A 14,882-nucleotide genomic window follows, 5' to 3' on the forward strand; every position below is an offset into this window, starting at 1 on the left:
CTGTGGGCACGGAGTAGAGTTTAATGACCGTGGGATGCTGGGAATGACCTCTGACCTTTTACGACAGACGTCAAAACGGTGACAGCTTTTAATCGGGCGGATCAGGACTGTTCATTTAAAAAAACACGGTTCAGCCCGTTTCAGTTCGCTATACTTCCTGTACTTGTCCATTCTGATGGATTTGGGTCATACTCTTCAGATAAGTACCATAAATTCCTTTGTCTTGGACTTGTAATGAGTGCATGGGTAGGTGCTGGACCCAGCAGACCCAGTGTTGGGGGGGGGGGGGGGGGGGGGCTGGCTGTGCCGTCCTGGGGTGCATAGGAGACACAGGGCAGGGCAATCGACTCCAGTGGCTCCCCTCACATTGCGTCTCTGTGCCCAGATAGGAAATTAAAAAAAAAAAAACTCACACACACAGCTACCGTAATGTACATTTATATTTATGGTATTTAAATAAATGAGCCGTAAAAATAAATCAATGTAAACCACTGCACCCCGTGAGTGTATTTAGGGACCCTTCCCCTGAAAGCAGTGAGTGACCACTGGCTTCTGCAGGTAAATATTTGAGGAGCTAATTTTGAGAGTTTGTCCTCTTAGGGGGAAAGAAATTAAAAATCACTGAACAGTATACATGTGTCCCCATCATATCTATTCTTGAGCGCCTTGGCACCCATTCCTTAGGGGGGGTTCGGGGGAGGGAGAACGATCGGGCACGTCTGAGTGCCCACACAGACCCTCCTCTGTCTTTGTGGTGCATCCCTTCACGCCTCAAGCAGAAAATAGAGCCTTTCTGGGGACACTAATAACACATATGTCCACTGTCTCCAAGAAGCACCACATATGCCCCCCCCCCCCCAGGAAAAGCCTGAAGGGTGGGGTTTACCTGAATACCGGACTGTCATTGGTCACCACACCCAGACAGCAGTATGTTGAATCGCACCTGGACCGCGACCCATCATGAGTTACCGTAACATCACCTTATCGCTTACCGTAACCCATTGGTATTTTACAACGGTAGAAATAGTTTACCCCCAATCTTAAACAATTTTTTTTTTGTAAACTTCTAGCTGACTTTTTATATTGGCCAAAGAACATTTATTTTAAATATAAGGGATTTTAAAGTTCCTTTGATTGCTTGGTGTCTAAATTTGAGTTTTAGTGGCCAGTAACATTTAAAAAGGCCTCATTCATGCACGAACGTCACTGGATGTGCTGGAACGATGTGAGCAACTCGTGTGGCTCATTTTCAAACGTTTTTTAATGAATTGAGTCGTCTCAATTCTGTGCTGGTCACTCATCAGCATGTGTGCAGTGATGGACGCTACGTGGCCCATGGAGACAGAGGGGTTCCTTGCAGTGCAGCCCCTGTGCCCATCATGTTCTTCGTCATCCTGTGTGTCATTCCAGCGACGTTCACAGTGGTACTTCAATAGTACCTCCCTGAGCTGGGTAGAGACGCAAGTGTCCCCGGCTACCTTTTTGACTGGATCAGGGTGATGTACCATTGGCCTTCCAGGTAAAGTCAAACCAGGAAGAGATGATGGATAAATACAGCACCACAGCACCGATTGGTCATGTTTGACCAATCAGATTTAGCAGAATTTTACCCCTCCCCCCCCCCCAAATTGTTTCCAAAAGCAGAGCCTGGAGATGGCTGTGGCTCAAACCGGGCCTGTGTTTTGGTTTCTCAGTCCAAACCACTGCTCCAGCTCCCCGTTCCCCAGACCATCTTCCTGTGGGAGTCTTCCTCACGTTTAGACCTCTACTCCCTTAAACTCACAGGTCTTTAAAAGGCTTCGGGTGCCCTTTAGGGTCCACATGTAAGCACAGTGCTCAAATGTTCATAAAACAAATCCCTGAAACACAAATCAAGCTTAAGCCTCACGGGAGAGTGCAGGGTCCCTCCTCACCTACATTTCACAGCGAAGGACAGGAGACAGGAGTGTTGGGGAACAGGGGACAGTGACAGCCCTAAAAGCTCACTCACAAGACTTAAATACAGCTCCTGTTCACATTCAACAGAAGATGGTTCTTAATTATTCCACAGTGGGGTCCCTCTGAGGGGTAGTAGTCAGGATGGTTCATGATTCATATATGTAACTGACAAGGGGAAGGGGAAATGCTGTTATACCCATACATAGATGTATCCTCCTGTATACGTGTTTTGGAAAATCCCATATGCTAAGCAACTTGGTATTATTGACCATAACTAAGAGACAGCTCATTACAGCCACTCCCTCTGCAACAGCCCCTCAAGACACCCTGAAGACTGAAAATTATATTATCATTGGCTTCATTGCCGGCCAAACTGGCCTCCTTGCTGGTTCTTTACAGATATTTTTGTAATGGTCAATCATAGTCCGTTCCTCTACGCCTCAAGCTGTGGTTTGATTTAAAAGCGCTGACCTCAGCGCATGGCTCATTTTTCCACATTTCAAACATTTTCGCATTACTACTGTACACGGAGATGTTAATTAGTAGCAGTGCCCTGTTTATCGTATCACTTGTCGCGATACAGAGGTCGCTGTTTCTGGGTGCAGTCTGAGTTAATAAGCAGGTCACCGGTGACGCTGCCTTCTATTGACAGGAGCTGCTGGAGGTTAATGGTAGTGGCGTAAGGAAGCGATGCATTTCAAAACATTCACAGATAGTCAGCTTTACCCGAAATACCACGCTATAGGTAGCGTTTAAAAACTAAGGATTCGGATCAATTCGTGCGCACTTCTCGCCTTAGCTTGACACGCTGCCGCCGTTAAACATAGCGCAGCGCTCCTCGATCAGACGTCGAGTAATTTGATTTATTGCGACACGCACAAAGCGCTATTGGTTGATATCCTTAGTACACATTTCGAGCGTAAAGATACTTTTAAATTCTACTAATTGAATAAACGGGACGTGTCGAAAATTCACAGCTAGAGTAGACATTTAAACCAGAGAGGAAGCATCCATAGATTTATAGGTTGGAATATTTGAATTTTCTGATCATTATGCTTATGACAAATAATTATTCTTCTCTGAATCCATGATAAGCACAATGATAGCATTTAAATAATTTTGTGTACAGATTATTAATTTCAAATATGTCATAACTAATTTATAAAATAATCAGAGACATAATTATACCCTGGCGTCTGACAGTCCACTCCTAGCAACAAGAAAATATTTTCCTTAGAAATTTAAGGGAAATCATATTCCTCGCGAAGGCGCTGCCCCATAGTGACCTTCCGTATTCTGTCTTGGTGTTAGTAAAGCCACGAAGATATTATAGTATATTTGCTAATGGGGCTGGGTGTGCGCGCTCCCGCCTCGGTGCGCGTCTGTGTGTGTGTACGTTCAAACCGGCAGCGGTCGACGTTCAATCACCAAGCCCCTGCGTGCAAACGCATGTGCCGGCGAGAGTCCAAGAGTTCAGACGGCTGCAAGCCGGTGTTTGTCTGCCAAGTGGCGGGCAGGGGAGAGCGGAGCGGGTGGGTAGTAAAAAGTACGGCACAGGCAGTGTGACCCGATGGGAGGAGAGGTAGGTTGGGACAGAAGGGCAGGGCTGGCAGGGTGCGGTCTTGAGCGGCAAACTGATCTTTCGGATTCCTTCAATTTCCATTTCAGCTGGGAATCGTGTGCCACAGGGACGCATTCAGAGCCAACCAGAAAAGCGCAAACCACTGTGGGGACACACTTTGACCACTACCCAAAAGCAAAGAACAGCTCCAGGTTCGTCTGTGGCCGTTTCTCACAGCAGCAGAGCTTTGAACCTGTCTGCCAAAATAAACGGACTTTCCTATTTATTCTCATGTCTGCACTTCAACTCAGAAAAGGGAGCTTCGTAGTGTGAAAGGGGACGGCATCTCCTGCTGCTCCATGGCTGCGTCTGATTCGGCGGAGTCTCCGTTTGCGCACCAAGGATGGAGAGAATTAGGGACTCGGTGATACACTCCTAAAGATTGTGTCCACCCCCCTCCCGTACCCCGTGGGGAAAATAAGGAGCTGCAAGCGGGCAGGGGGCAGCCTAATACGACGGGGATTTGCGATCTTGCCACTCCGGCTCGGAGTGTCCGCCGGTGTGCCTGGAATGCGGCTGTACGCATGTTTGGCGTTTTTTACCGGCTGCGCCTTGATTCTCTCTCCGGTCAATGAGAGCTGCGGACCGGGAAGGGGGTACGGCAAGAGGCGACCGCAGAGGAAGCTCACACCGCTCGCATACAAACAGTTCAGTCCCAACGTGGCCGAAAAAACCTTAGGGGCAAGCGGAAGATACGAGGGCAAAATAACTCGGAATTCGGAGCGATTTAAAGAGCTTACTCCCAACTACAATCCCGACATCATCTTCAAAGATGAAGAGAATACAGGTGCAGACCGCCTGATGACACAGGTAAGACAGCCACGCCACGGATCTGTCGCGCTTCTACTCCACTGCCGGGCTGCGGATATCAGCGCGCTGGACGTTTTACTTGTTGATCTGAGCGCCGATTGCACTTTGATCGCTGTTTAAACCTGGGCGAACCCACTTTATCGATTCTCGGTTATTGACTTTTTCCTCTTAAGCCTCGGTGCAAAGCAATGCTTACGGACGACTGCTGTTTACCCAGGTCACATGCTAATCGGACCCAAATACACGTTTCTGAAATTTCAACGTGTTTGTTACTGGTTTGGTGTAATGGGGAAATCGACGCCTGCTCGAGCGTCTAAGACCAGTTTGGTTTTTTTTCCGGTGCGTCAAGTGGGAATGTGTCTCTGTAATCCTCTGGGATATATTAACGTGCAAACCTCATGGTTTGCTCGAATCTGTTAGGACCTGAGAAATTCAGGGCGTTTCTTATAAGAAACCCAGTTCAAAAATATATACTTTTATAATTAATTAACATCATGAATGAATTATAACATGAATGATGTTAATTAATTATAAAAGTATATATTTTTGAACTGGGTTTCTTATAAGACGTTGCGTTGCCGCGACTGCAAATATATTTAACTCTATAAGGAAGTGACTGCGTTTAATCCCACACTACGTCCTTGTTTTGAGACGCCGTTAGAAAAACACCTTGTTGCCCAATTTAATCCCCTATGAACGGCGAGCGTTCACATGTTTGCTGTGAGGTTTAGCTTGATCTCCACTGGACAGTCAGTACGGACAGTCATTCATGTGGTTCGCCATTTGATTTACCTTATTTAAATTCCCAAGAATGATCATTTATAGCTTGGCCATGACTGGGGCTGTCCCACTAATGTCAACGAAGTAGGGAGAGAGAGCGGACCGTGTTTTACTGAGGCGCTTTCTCTCACTGCGTCTCTCCTGTCACCTTACACACGTTTACACATTGCTGAACGTTTACTTGACCTCGACACAATTTATGAGCTCCAACATGACTGCCGCCGACTGTTTAAAAGACAAACCGCTGTTTGTTTTTATTTTGCTTTTGCTTGTTTTAGCGTGGGTATAAAAATAGCATGGCTCACGTACGTTTAAGCCTTAATTATACACATTTTCCTCCCTTATTCCTGAATCGGGGCTGAGTGCGCAGTCGGGCCGGGAGGTGCGCACAGACCCGCGCTGTCACTGCCTCGGCCAATGTTTGCGCAGGTCGCGGTTACTCTCCTACAGAAGCCCCGTCGATCTCTACCTTGAAAGGAAAACCAACAGAGTTCACAGGCTGATTTATGAACTTCAGTTCACTTTTCTGCGACCGCAGTAGAAAAAAAATAGAACTCGAAATCCATCCTGTGAATAGGCATCTATTACGGATCTGTAATAGCCTCCTCTATTCTTATCCCCAAAGCACAAGGCACCCGCATGGAAAAATCTGAATTATTTTGCTAGTTCTAAAATGCAACTTCTGTCTTCTAGCGATGAACATTGTATGTAACAGTGTACTTTTCACTTGGAGTTTACCTGTTAGGGAGTGAAAGGAATAGAACTAAAGTAGATCTATATTAAATATGTTTAAGTGGCGCCAAAAAAAATTCAGAAACGACCAAAAAAAGATGAGGGAATGGCCGCCTTCCTTCAAACATTGTCTTCTGGAACATATGTCCATTTTCTGTTTCATAAATCAGCCTTGTCTATCAGCGCTGTTTGCTGGCCATGGGCAGCATTTCGTGATTTTCTGCTCTGAAATACTGACGTTAACATAGAAGAAAACACCGTTACACCCACCGCGGTTCTTGTATGATGGGCTATGCGATTTGCCTAGTTTTGCGTTTTGGACACAGATTGTGTAGCCTGTACTTCAACGATTCAGTGTTTTAAAGTTTTTATGCAAATTATGCTGACACTATTTAATAGTTTGCGGAAATACAGCAGTATTCACGATAAAACATCGGGAAAAAATTTTAAGCACGTATGCAATTACTGCCTGACCATGTCGGTTATAAACTTAGTCAAAATAACCATGATCTTAAAACCCGGTTGCGCTTATCTTTCATCTTGGCACATAGTCGGATAAATAAGTTCACTCCATCCATCCATCCATCCATCCATCCATCCATCCATCCATCCATCCATCCAGTGTTCTTCCTTTGGTCACGTTAAAACAGGATGAAACACGCAGGTAAACAGTGATACACACCTCTGCCTAATACACACTATTGCGCTTGGTGAACTTCCAAGCAAGCAAGAATTTATGTCTTTGGTTTAAAAACGCAGCATTCTTTATGCCCCGTGTATTCATGATGAGCTGTCTGTATTTATTTATCTGTTTATTATAATGATGATCTCACTCATTAATGAAGACATAGCTTATTGTATATTCCACGTGGATATTTCACTGCCTAAAGAAATCGGCGGCGTTAATTTGACACCGAAAGCTGTTTCCATGTCAACATTCACACTATGAAATGAACACCGGCGATTGCGCTCAATATCCGGCCAGGTCTGTCAGGTCAGTACCGTGGTAATAGCTGTGGGGCTTTTAGTACTTTCTGGAGTAATTCATCAAGATGGCGTTTATCAAATCTCCGTATTGTTATGTAAAGTCGGTGTATCTAGCTGGGACACTGTCTGGATATTTCTCATGGGGAGGTTCGGTGTTGGTGTGTGACGGTGATGATGCACCGTGCCGCGCTGATATCACGGATAATAGAAGGATGGCTTTTCGTTAGTTTCCCTTTGTTTACACTGACTTTCCACCTTGGAGATTAACAGGAAGGCAGCCCACTCTGCCCCAGTAGCAAGCCATACTGGGATCAAGGGCGGGGCCGAGAGAAGGGTAGGAAGGTGATGAGCGTAGGAGATGGGGGGCTATCTGTCTGCTGGGGGTGTCTGAGTGTGGGTCTGTAGGATGGGGGGGGGGGGTCACACCTGCCTGGGAAGGAGCTAGAAGGCAGCCCCCTCAGGTTTAGTGAACAGCAATGAGTGTGTTCAGTGCACCCCCCCCCCCACACACGCTCACAAGGGGCCTGGCTAGCCTGCAGTCTTATGTTCCCGACTGAGCATTATATTTCACACAGGCTGGGTCCCAGTGGACCCCGACTCCCGTCATAACGGGGCTGCGATGGGGATGGGGAGGATGATGTGAACACACACACACACACGCACACACTCTAGCATTAGATCATTTATCTGTGCGGCACGTCCCGTCGCTACTTGGAGCTGAGCTGATGGAGGTCCGGGGGCCACGGTCCATGGGGGCAACACTTAACTGAATTATTTAACGCGAGTGCGCGTTCATCGCTGCGTGCCGGGATGTGTGGGGTGGGGAGGGGAGGCGGAAATGGAGCCCTTGGCATCTGTTATCTCCCATAATGTGTGTCTGGTGGACTGATTTTTTTTTTTTGGGGGGGTTAAGGATAAGAGTTCGAGTGGAGATTAGCCTATGGCCTAGAATCCAAGGAGGGGGAGCCAGCAGGGGGTCCAGGCGGCCCTGACTAAATCGCAGACACTGCCGGGGTCCGTCTCCCCGCACTGGCCAATCCCACGCCGCTGACTTCTGCACAGGGAGGGGTGCTTTCGGCCTGGCTAGTGCGCGCCCTGTTATCCATGGATGAAGACCGGCGAGACGGCTCTGTCTGTCAGAAGAGGGTGGAGACGACGTCTGTAAATGTATCATGGAGTGAAGCAATAAAGCAATTATCCACACCGCAGGAGCATTATGGGAAATGCCTCCCTGGCTTCCCGTGCGGCATCGATCGCTCCCGCGATCGTGAACTTTGTCTTCCTTTATGTGTTTGTTTGCTGGTGCACATTATGCTGTTTGTTTGATGGGGGGGGGGGGGGTTTCCTTATTCTATCACCCTCTGCCCCCGTCACCATGTGGAATTGTCTGCTGTCACTATCTGTCAGCCTCTGACGTTCTGTGGCAGACGGCCGTGTCAGTGCTGGTGAGAGAGCGCGCTGATGACGTCACCTTTTCCTGTCTGGCTCCCGTTCCTCCATCTCCCCCGCCCACCCCACCCCCTGCCTCTGCTCCAGCGTTGCAAAGACAAGCTGAACTCTCTGGCCATCTCAGTGATGAACCTTTGGCCCGGAGTCAAACTGCGTGTCACCGAGGGCTGGGACGAGGACGGCCACCACTCCGAGGAGTCCCTGCACTATGAGGGCCGAGCGGTGGACATCACCACCTCTGACCGCGACCGCAACAAGTATGGCATGCTAGCCCGGCTGGCCGTGGAGGCTGGCTTCGACTGGGTCCACTACGAGTCCAAGGCCCATGTGCACTGCAGTGTCAAGTCAGGTGGGTGCCGGGCCACTGTGGGGGTTGGTCAAGGGCGGGGCATCTTCAGCGCCTTCCGTTCATTGGCTGAATGGTTGCCTGCCGTCTTTGGGGGTGTTGTCACGTTTCCATCAGACTCCCGGGTGACTGGGGGGGGGGGGGGGGGGTGTGCCCCTCAGGGGATGGAACGCGGGCGTATTGTTAGTACGGGTGAGGTAAGCACCAGACCTGAAGAGACAGGTAACAAAGGGTGGGGGGGGTCGCAGAAGCCACATCATTACAGGACGAGGCGGCCAAATCCGCGGGGAGCAAATTAGGGTGGGAGGGAAGAAGGAGCGGCGGCGACACAGACAGAAACCCCCCCCCCCGGGAGTCGGATCCCCACGAAATCCTGACAAAGAGTGCCAAAGCCAGCGAGACTGAAGGTGCCCTAGTGGGGACATTCCGACAAGACAGGGGATGGGAATTACTTGCCCCCCCCCATTTCTTTCCCCTCCCCCCACCCAGAGGTATGCCATAGGTGTGAACTCCACGCGCCTGACTGACTTACTCATTGGCTGGCTTCCTCACCCCCGTCTTGGTGTTGGGGGGCTTCCAACGATGCTTGATCAATGCCCCCCCGCCCTGACCCCCCCAACCCTGGAGTGCTCTGCTTATCCATGACACCACTCCGGTCGTCTCACAGAAGGGCATTGGGCAAAAAACCTGTCCTTGGAAGATGTCTCTAGATGTAGCCTGTCATCCCCACGACGCACATCGCAAACATCGATGGAAACAGCTCTGGTCTTTTCTGTGGTTGGTTAACAAGCTTCTCCTTAGGTGGTGAACACAGGGGCGGTTCTATGGTAGAATCCCATTGGAGGACTGGATATGGTTATGGATTGGCTAGCCGGTGGCCTCTGATTGGTCAGCTGGGAAGTGTGGTGCTTTGGAGTCCAACTGTTATGCTCTGGGGAACCTACTCCTGCAAGATAGCGATTAGGTATGACGGGGATCTGCTTGGCATGGGAAGCTGAAAGCTCCTATTGTGAAGTCACTTCACGAAACCCTGCTCGAAGACCCTCTGGTCAAGCTTTTGATTTACACCCCCGACCCTGCCCACGCCCCCCAAAGCTGATGGCTGTCCACTGGGGCATCATTAATTCATTCTGCACCATCTGACTGGAGTGTCAGTGATGCACCCATGTGGCCTGACTTAAACACTACGCTCCACCAGGCCCCACAGCCAATACTCATCAAGTCAGACGCGGCATGAAGGTGACTCCCCGATTCACTAGCGATTCTGCCTCTCATACCCCTCCGTTTTCCAGGCACTGAGGGATGTGTATCGGTTGTGCTTTGGCTTATAGGCTTATCGTTCATCCATTTACGTTATTCAAGAGGTGACTATATGCACAAGTGATATGTAAGGCTTGTGTCATCCCCGATGTCTGTGTGATGCAGACATCCCACAGTTCGTCCATCCATCCATCCCTCCATCCATCCATCCATCCATCCCTCCCTCACTCCCTCCATCCATCCATCCCTCCCTCCATCCCTCCATCCATCGTGGCGTTGACCATGGGCCTATCTTAGGAGGCCTGCAGCCCAATATTTAATCATTCTCCTCTCATACGTGCATCTGGCATGCATCCAGGCCCCCCGAGGACCTTGGTCCAGCCGCAGTTTAGTTTTGATTGGTGCTGTGGTGAAACAGACGAATCTTCTAGAAAATCAATCTTCCCTGACGTCACTCTGCTGCAGAATTTCCCTTTTTCCCCCTTTCGTTCTCTCCCCTCTCTCCTTGCGGTTGTCTTTTTCTAGCCCTCTCTGCCCAGATCAGTTTGCGTTTTTCCAGGTGCTGATCTGGTTGCAGTGTCTGGGAGGGAGAGACAGGGCATCCAAAAAGCGCAGCATTAGAAATGAGGTGGATTGTTCTGGAAGAATTTAAAGAAAAGTAAATGTGGTGAACAAACATCAGCTGAACGGAGAAAAGAGCGTAACTCCTCCTTGGACACGGATGACGTCGCAGCGTGACATTAGTGTGACTGTTCCCGGTGCTTTGTGAGCAGAAAATGAAAACATTATTAAAGTTTAAAGGAAGGGTTTCCAAGAAGGAGCTGTAAAATTCTATCCATTTATTCCAACCTGTCTGTGGCCCAGAGCAGACCCATCATCAAAGGAAAGTAGGGGGGGGATGAGGCAGGGTGTGCAGTAAGTGGCCATTGGCAGGAGTGTAGCCCAGTCCCACAGCAGCTGGGCCCAAAACCTCAGGCTCCAAGTCACCTTGATATCTCCTGTTTTTATTTACTGCTGTATTACTTACGGAGATTTACGGGGGCAGCCATTCTTTAATGGCCTAGTTCGGTCTTAAAAGACGGCTAAACAGCGAGATGGGATCATGCCTTGATGACACATGCTTGGCCCCCACCTGCAGACCGTATTTCAGGTCCCGTGGCCATTAAGCTCTTCCGAACGTTAGTTTACAGGAGAGCATTGACAGAACCACGAACAGGACCTTTCATAGGCTGCGGGCCAAAATGCTGGCCGCACTACATTACCCAGAAGTCAGTGCGCAAGGAGGTTTGATATCATTCCATAGATCATACTACTCTGGGAGAGTTTGGATGCGAAGTCCCTCACAGCATGAGATCTGGGCCTCATAGTGGAGTTTCACGGCGGGGACCGATGCCCCGCCTCCCCCAGTCATCTTTTTGAATATTTATGGGATGTCGGGTCGACGTCGGTTCTCTGTTGTCGGGGTCACTCATACACGATCGGACTCCCCAGAATCCTCACTGGGTGTTTAATATCCAACTGTGTGCTGGACTTGGGTGATTGCTGGTGCAGGCGTGGTCTCAGTGTGTGTTTTTCGATTAGTCAGAGGGTGGGAGTGTGGGCAAGGAGAGGCAGAGAGGAAGGTTATTTGTTGACAGGCACAGCAGGTTACGATGGCGGTGAATAAGTTCCTTCAGATGATTAACCTGCTCCTTTGTTGTCCAGATGGTAGCGGCTCTGCTCCTTTCCTCAGATCTCTTATCTCAGGCTAACTTATCATCAGTCCTTGGTTCTCTTACCTTTCCCAAATATTTGTGTTAGACTCACCGGAGACTTGAGACACCAGTTAGCCCACCCCGATTCGTACCGTGACCTCCGTGCATTTCCTCTGGTCCGTGGGGCCCGGGACCTGCGATTGAACCGCTTGGTTAATTTATTACCTTTTATTGCATTTTTAAACGCTGAGCAGAGAGTGGGGGAAAAAAGGGCAAATATGTAATTGTAGGTAGGAATGTGTTTGGGGGCACGAGCGCGGTCTGAGGGAGTGGCTGCGTGTGCGTGTCTGGGTGCCCTTCGCATGGCTGCGGTCTCTCTATTAGAAATGAAGGGTTTGCAGTTACTGTGATTCAGCTGCACGCAGCCAAACGGGGAACGCGGACCTTTGAGAAGCCCGGCTCAGACGTGCGTGGTCCTCTTCATACGGCTGATCCTTGAGGTCTCGTCCGGGCTCTTGGGCTGACCGGTTTCTTTGTCTCCCCATGACAGAGCACTCTGTCGCGGCCAAGACAGGAGGCTGCTTCCCAGGAGGGGCTCGCATCATCACCGAGGGAGGGGTCACCAAGGCCATGCGGGACCTGCGGCCAGGGGAGCGGGTCCTGGCCTCGTCGGGGGTCGACGGCAGAGGGGAACTGGTCTACAGTGAGGTCCTGGCCTTCCTGGACAGTGACCCCGAGGCTCGCAAGCACTTTTACGTCATCGGGACTGAGGCTGGGGAAAGGCTGCCTCTCACTGCAGCCCATCTGCTCTTTGTCTCCGAGGGGAACTGCTCAGGGTGGGTGGCGGGGAGTGCCTTGCGGGCGGTCTTTGCCAGTGACGTGCAGCCTGGACAGTGCGTGGTGTCTGCTGCGGATGGCAGGGGGCACCTGTCACGCGTGGCCTGGGTGCACATCCGCGAAGAGCGAGGCGTGTTTGCCCCACTCACACAGCACGGCACCGTGGTAGTCAACGGCATCCTGGCCTCCTGCTATGCCGTCATGGACCAGCACCACCTGGCCCACTGGGCTTTCGCGCCACTGCGTGCACTCTACGGCTGGGTCGGGCCACTCGGTCGTCGAGCCGATGGCATACACTGGTACTCCAGTGCCCTCTACTGGATCGGGACGCTGCTGCTGGACTCAGAACGGTTCCACCCCTGGGGTGTGGCAGACCCTGAGAGATGAAGGAGGGCATGAAATAGGAGTGAGAGAGAGAGAAGGAACAGAGGGAGGGGGGAAAAAAGAGGAGGACAGATGAAAGGGAGCGGGATGAGAAGAAGGAGAGGAGGGAGTAAGAATGCTGGGAAACGGGGGGTCTAGAAGGATCTACAGACACGTCTGCTCTACAGAGTCCCGGCAGCAGGTGGAGGCCTCGAGACTCATGGGAAAATGGATGAAGGAGACGCGACCTGGGTCCTTCTGAAGAGGCAGCTCAGGGCCACCACCCCCCCTGGTGGAGGGATTAGGGAAACTCAACTGGCAGCCAATGCTTAGGACTTCTGTAGGACTTCCAGGCGGAGAATCCTGGTCAAGGAATAACAGGGTTTCCGTCACTTGTATGCTGACAAAACCAGTGGGGAAGCCCTGGACTAGACCTACAACACTGACACTGGACAGCAGAAGGCACACACACACACACACACACACACACACACACACAGACACAGACAGAGACACAGTCACATGGACCCCGCGCAGGTGAGCGCACTCAGGGAAGCCCAGCAATTCTCATGGCGGAAGGCTTTCATTGGAACTCAACCCACTGCTCATGCGGGCCCCTGGACGACGGGCGGTGGACAAAGCGAGAAGGGGGGGGGGGCACCGTTAATCATTGGCAAGACGTCTACACTGAAAACCTGGCTCGTTAAGGAGGTGGCGCAAGAGCCGGTGCTGAACCAAAGTCGCAATCATCACGGTGGAGTGAAACAGGCAAGACGGAGATTTCATCAGCGTCTCGGCGACCAAACGTGCTGAGCTCCTGCGTGTCCCATTCGCTCCCCTTTGCTTAAACGCCGATACGCCGCTACGCTCTGTGGGAATCCCGTTTTAAATGTGTAAATCCATTGTATTGCCTTGATAGTACTTAACTATTTTATGCCCACATTTACTTTGTATTCAGAGAGATGTCTAAATGTCTATGATGTTCATGTCTTGGAAAAAGAAAATATTTAAAGATCTATTTTTGGAAATTAAATATAATGTAAATATCTGCTGGTCTGGCCTGCTGAATCCTGTGTGGAAGGCGATGTTTGACCTACGGCACCTACGATCCACGGCTGCAAAGCATTCTGGGAATGGGCTTATCACTTTGGCTGTAAAGTTGGTTGAAAGTTATCATTTGAAATTTATCGTAATGATACTCTTCGGCTGAATTGTGCGTGTGTTGGGGGGTGGGGGAGGGGTGGCCCTCTTTTGCAATAAGACCTAAGAGTTTATTACTGTTGTGTAAAACACAGTCCACAGCTGATACAGCTGCTGCCCCAGAGGTCAGAGCTTCGGATGGGACTATGTGGCTACTTAACGCAGAACATAACTTGTGTTCATGGGAGTTCTGCTTACACAATCAGATGTCTTGGTCCCACCTCCTCTACAATCTGATTGGTTCAGGGAGATAACCAATCATTTTTCGTTCTGCCATCAGAACATTTTTGTGCAAGTAGAACTCCCACGCGCATAACTCGCATCTGGTATAGCCCTGAAATTTGTATGCATAGAGAAGCTCTACCCACAGATCTCATGGAGACCATCCATCCATGTTCTGTACCTACTTGTCCTATTCATGGTCTGTAGCCTATGGTCATGGAATAACCCAGGATAGGGCGCCAACTCATATCAGGGCACACACACACACACACACACACACAGATAAGCAATATAGCAACTCCACTTGGGATTGTGGGGGGGTGGGAAAATTGAGTACCCAGAGGAAACCCCACTATGACACGGGACAACATGCAAATTCCACTCACACAGAGCCATGGCAGAGACTTCAACCCTGGCATCTTGCTCACAGCAGAGAAGCGGGCTACTGAACATTGTCATTCCCCCCCCCCAACCCCCAGTGCGTGGTTTTAGGTGACGGGAAGTAGGGGGAACATCACACCCACACTGTCCTGGTGATTTAATGCCTAGTGGCCGCCAGTAGGGGGAGTCCTACCATTCCCGGTGACAGAGGAACAGCCAGTTTTACATCCCGACAATATGGGTTGTCAATTACTCTCCTCGT

At 50.1% G+C, this 14,882-nt stretch overlaps 1 protein-coding gene across 3 annotated transcripts; it reads left to right on the forward strand.

Annotated features, from left to right (window-relative positions):
* The first annotated feature begins 3,380 nt into the window (after nucleotides 1–3,380).
* Nucleotides 3,381–13,863, forward strand: ihha (Indian hedgehog signaling molecule a). 3 transcript variants are annotated; one of them, XM_048979881.1, is made up of 5 exons: nucleotides 3,381–3,520; nucleotides 3,607–3,711; nucleotides 3,811–4,369; nucleotides 8,405–8,666; nucleotides 12,168–13,863. In XM_048979881.1, the coding sequence occupies exons 3-5, from the start codon at nucleotides 4,070–4,072 to the stop codon at nucleotides 12,839–12,841; spliced, it is 1,236 nt and encodes a 411-aa protein (XP_048835838.1). In that variant the 5' UTR covers nucleotides 3,381–3,520; nucleotides 3,607–3,711; nucleotides 3,811–4,069; the 3' UTR covers nucleotides 12,842–13,863. The 3 variants fall into 3 exon arrangements, with proteins under 3 accessions (XP_048835838.1, XP_048835837.1, XP_048835839.1); XM_048979880.1 differs by having other exon boundaries at nucleotides 3,607–4,369; XM_048979882.1 differs by lacking the exon at nucleotides 3,811–4,369.
* Nucleotides 13,864–14,882: the final 1,019 nt, after the last annotated feature.

Source organism: Brienomyrus brachyistius, chromosome 16 (genome assembly GCF_023856365.1).
Source record: "Brienomyrus brachyistius isolate T26 chromosome 16, BBRACH_0.4, whole genome shotgun sequence".
Lineage (NCBI taxonomy): Eukaryota > Metazoa > Chordata > Actinopteri > Osteoglossiformes > Mormyridae > Brienomyrus > Brienomyrus brachyistius.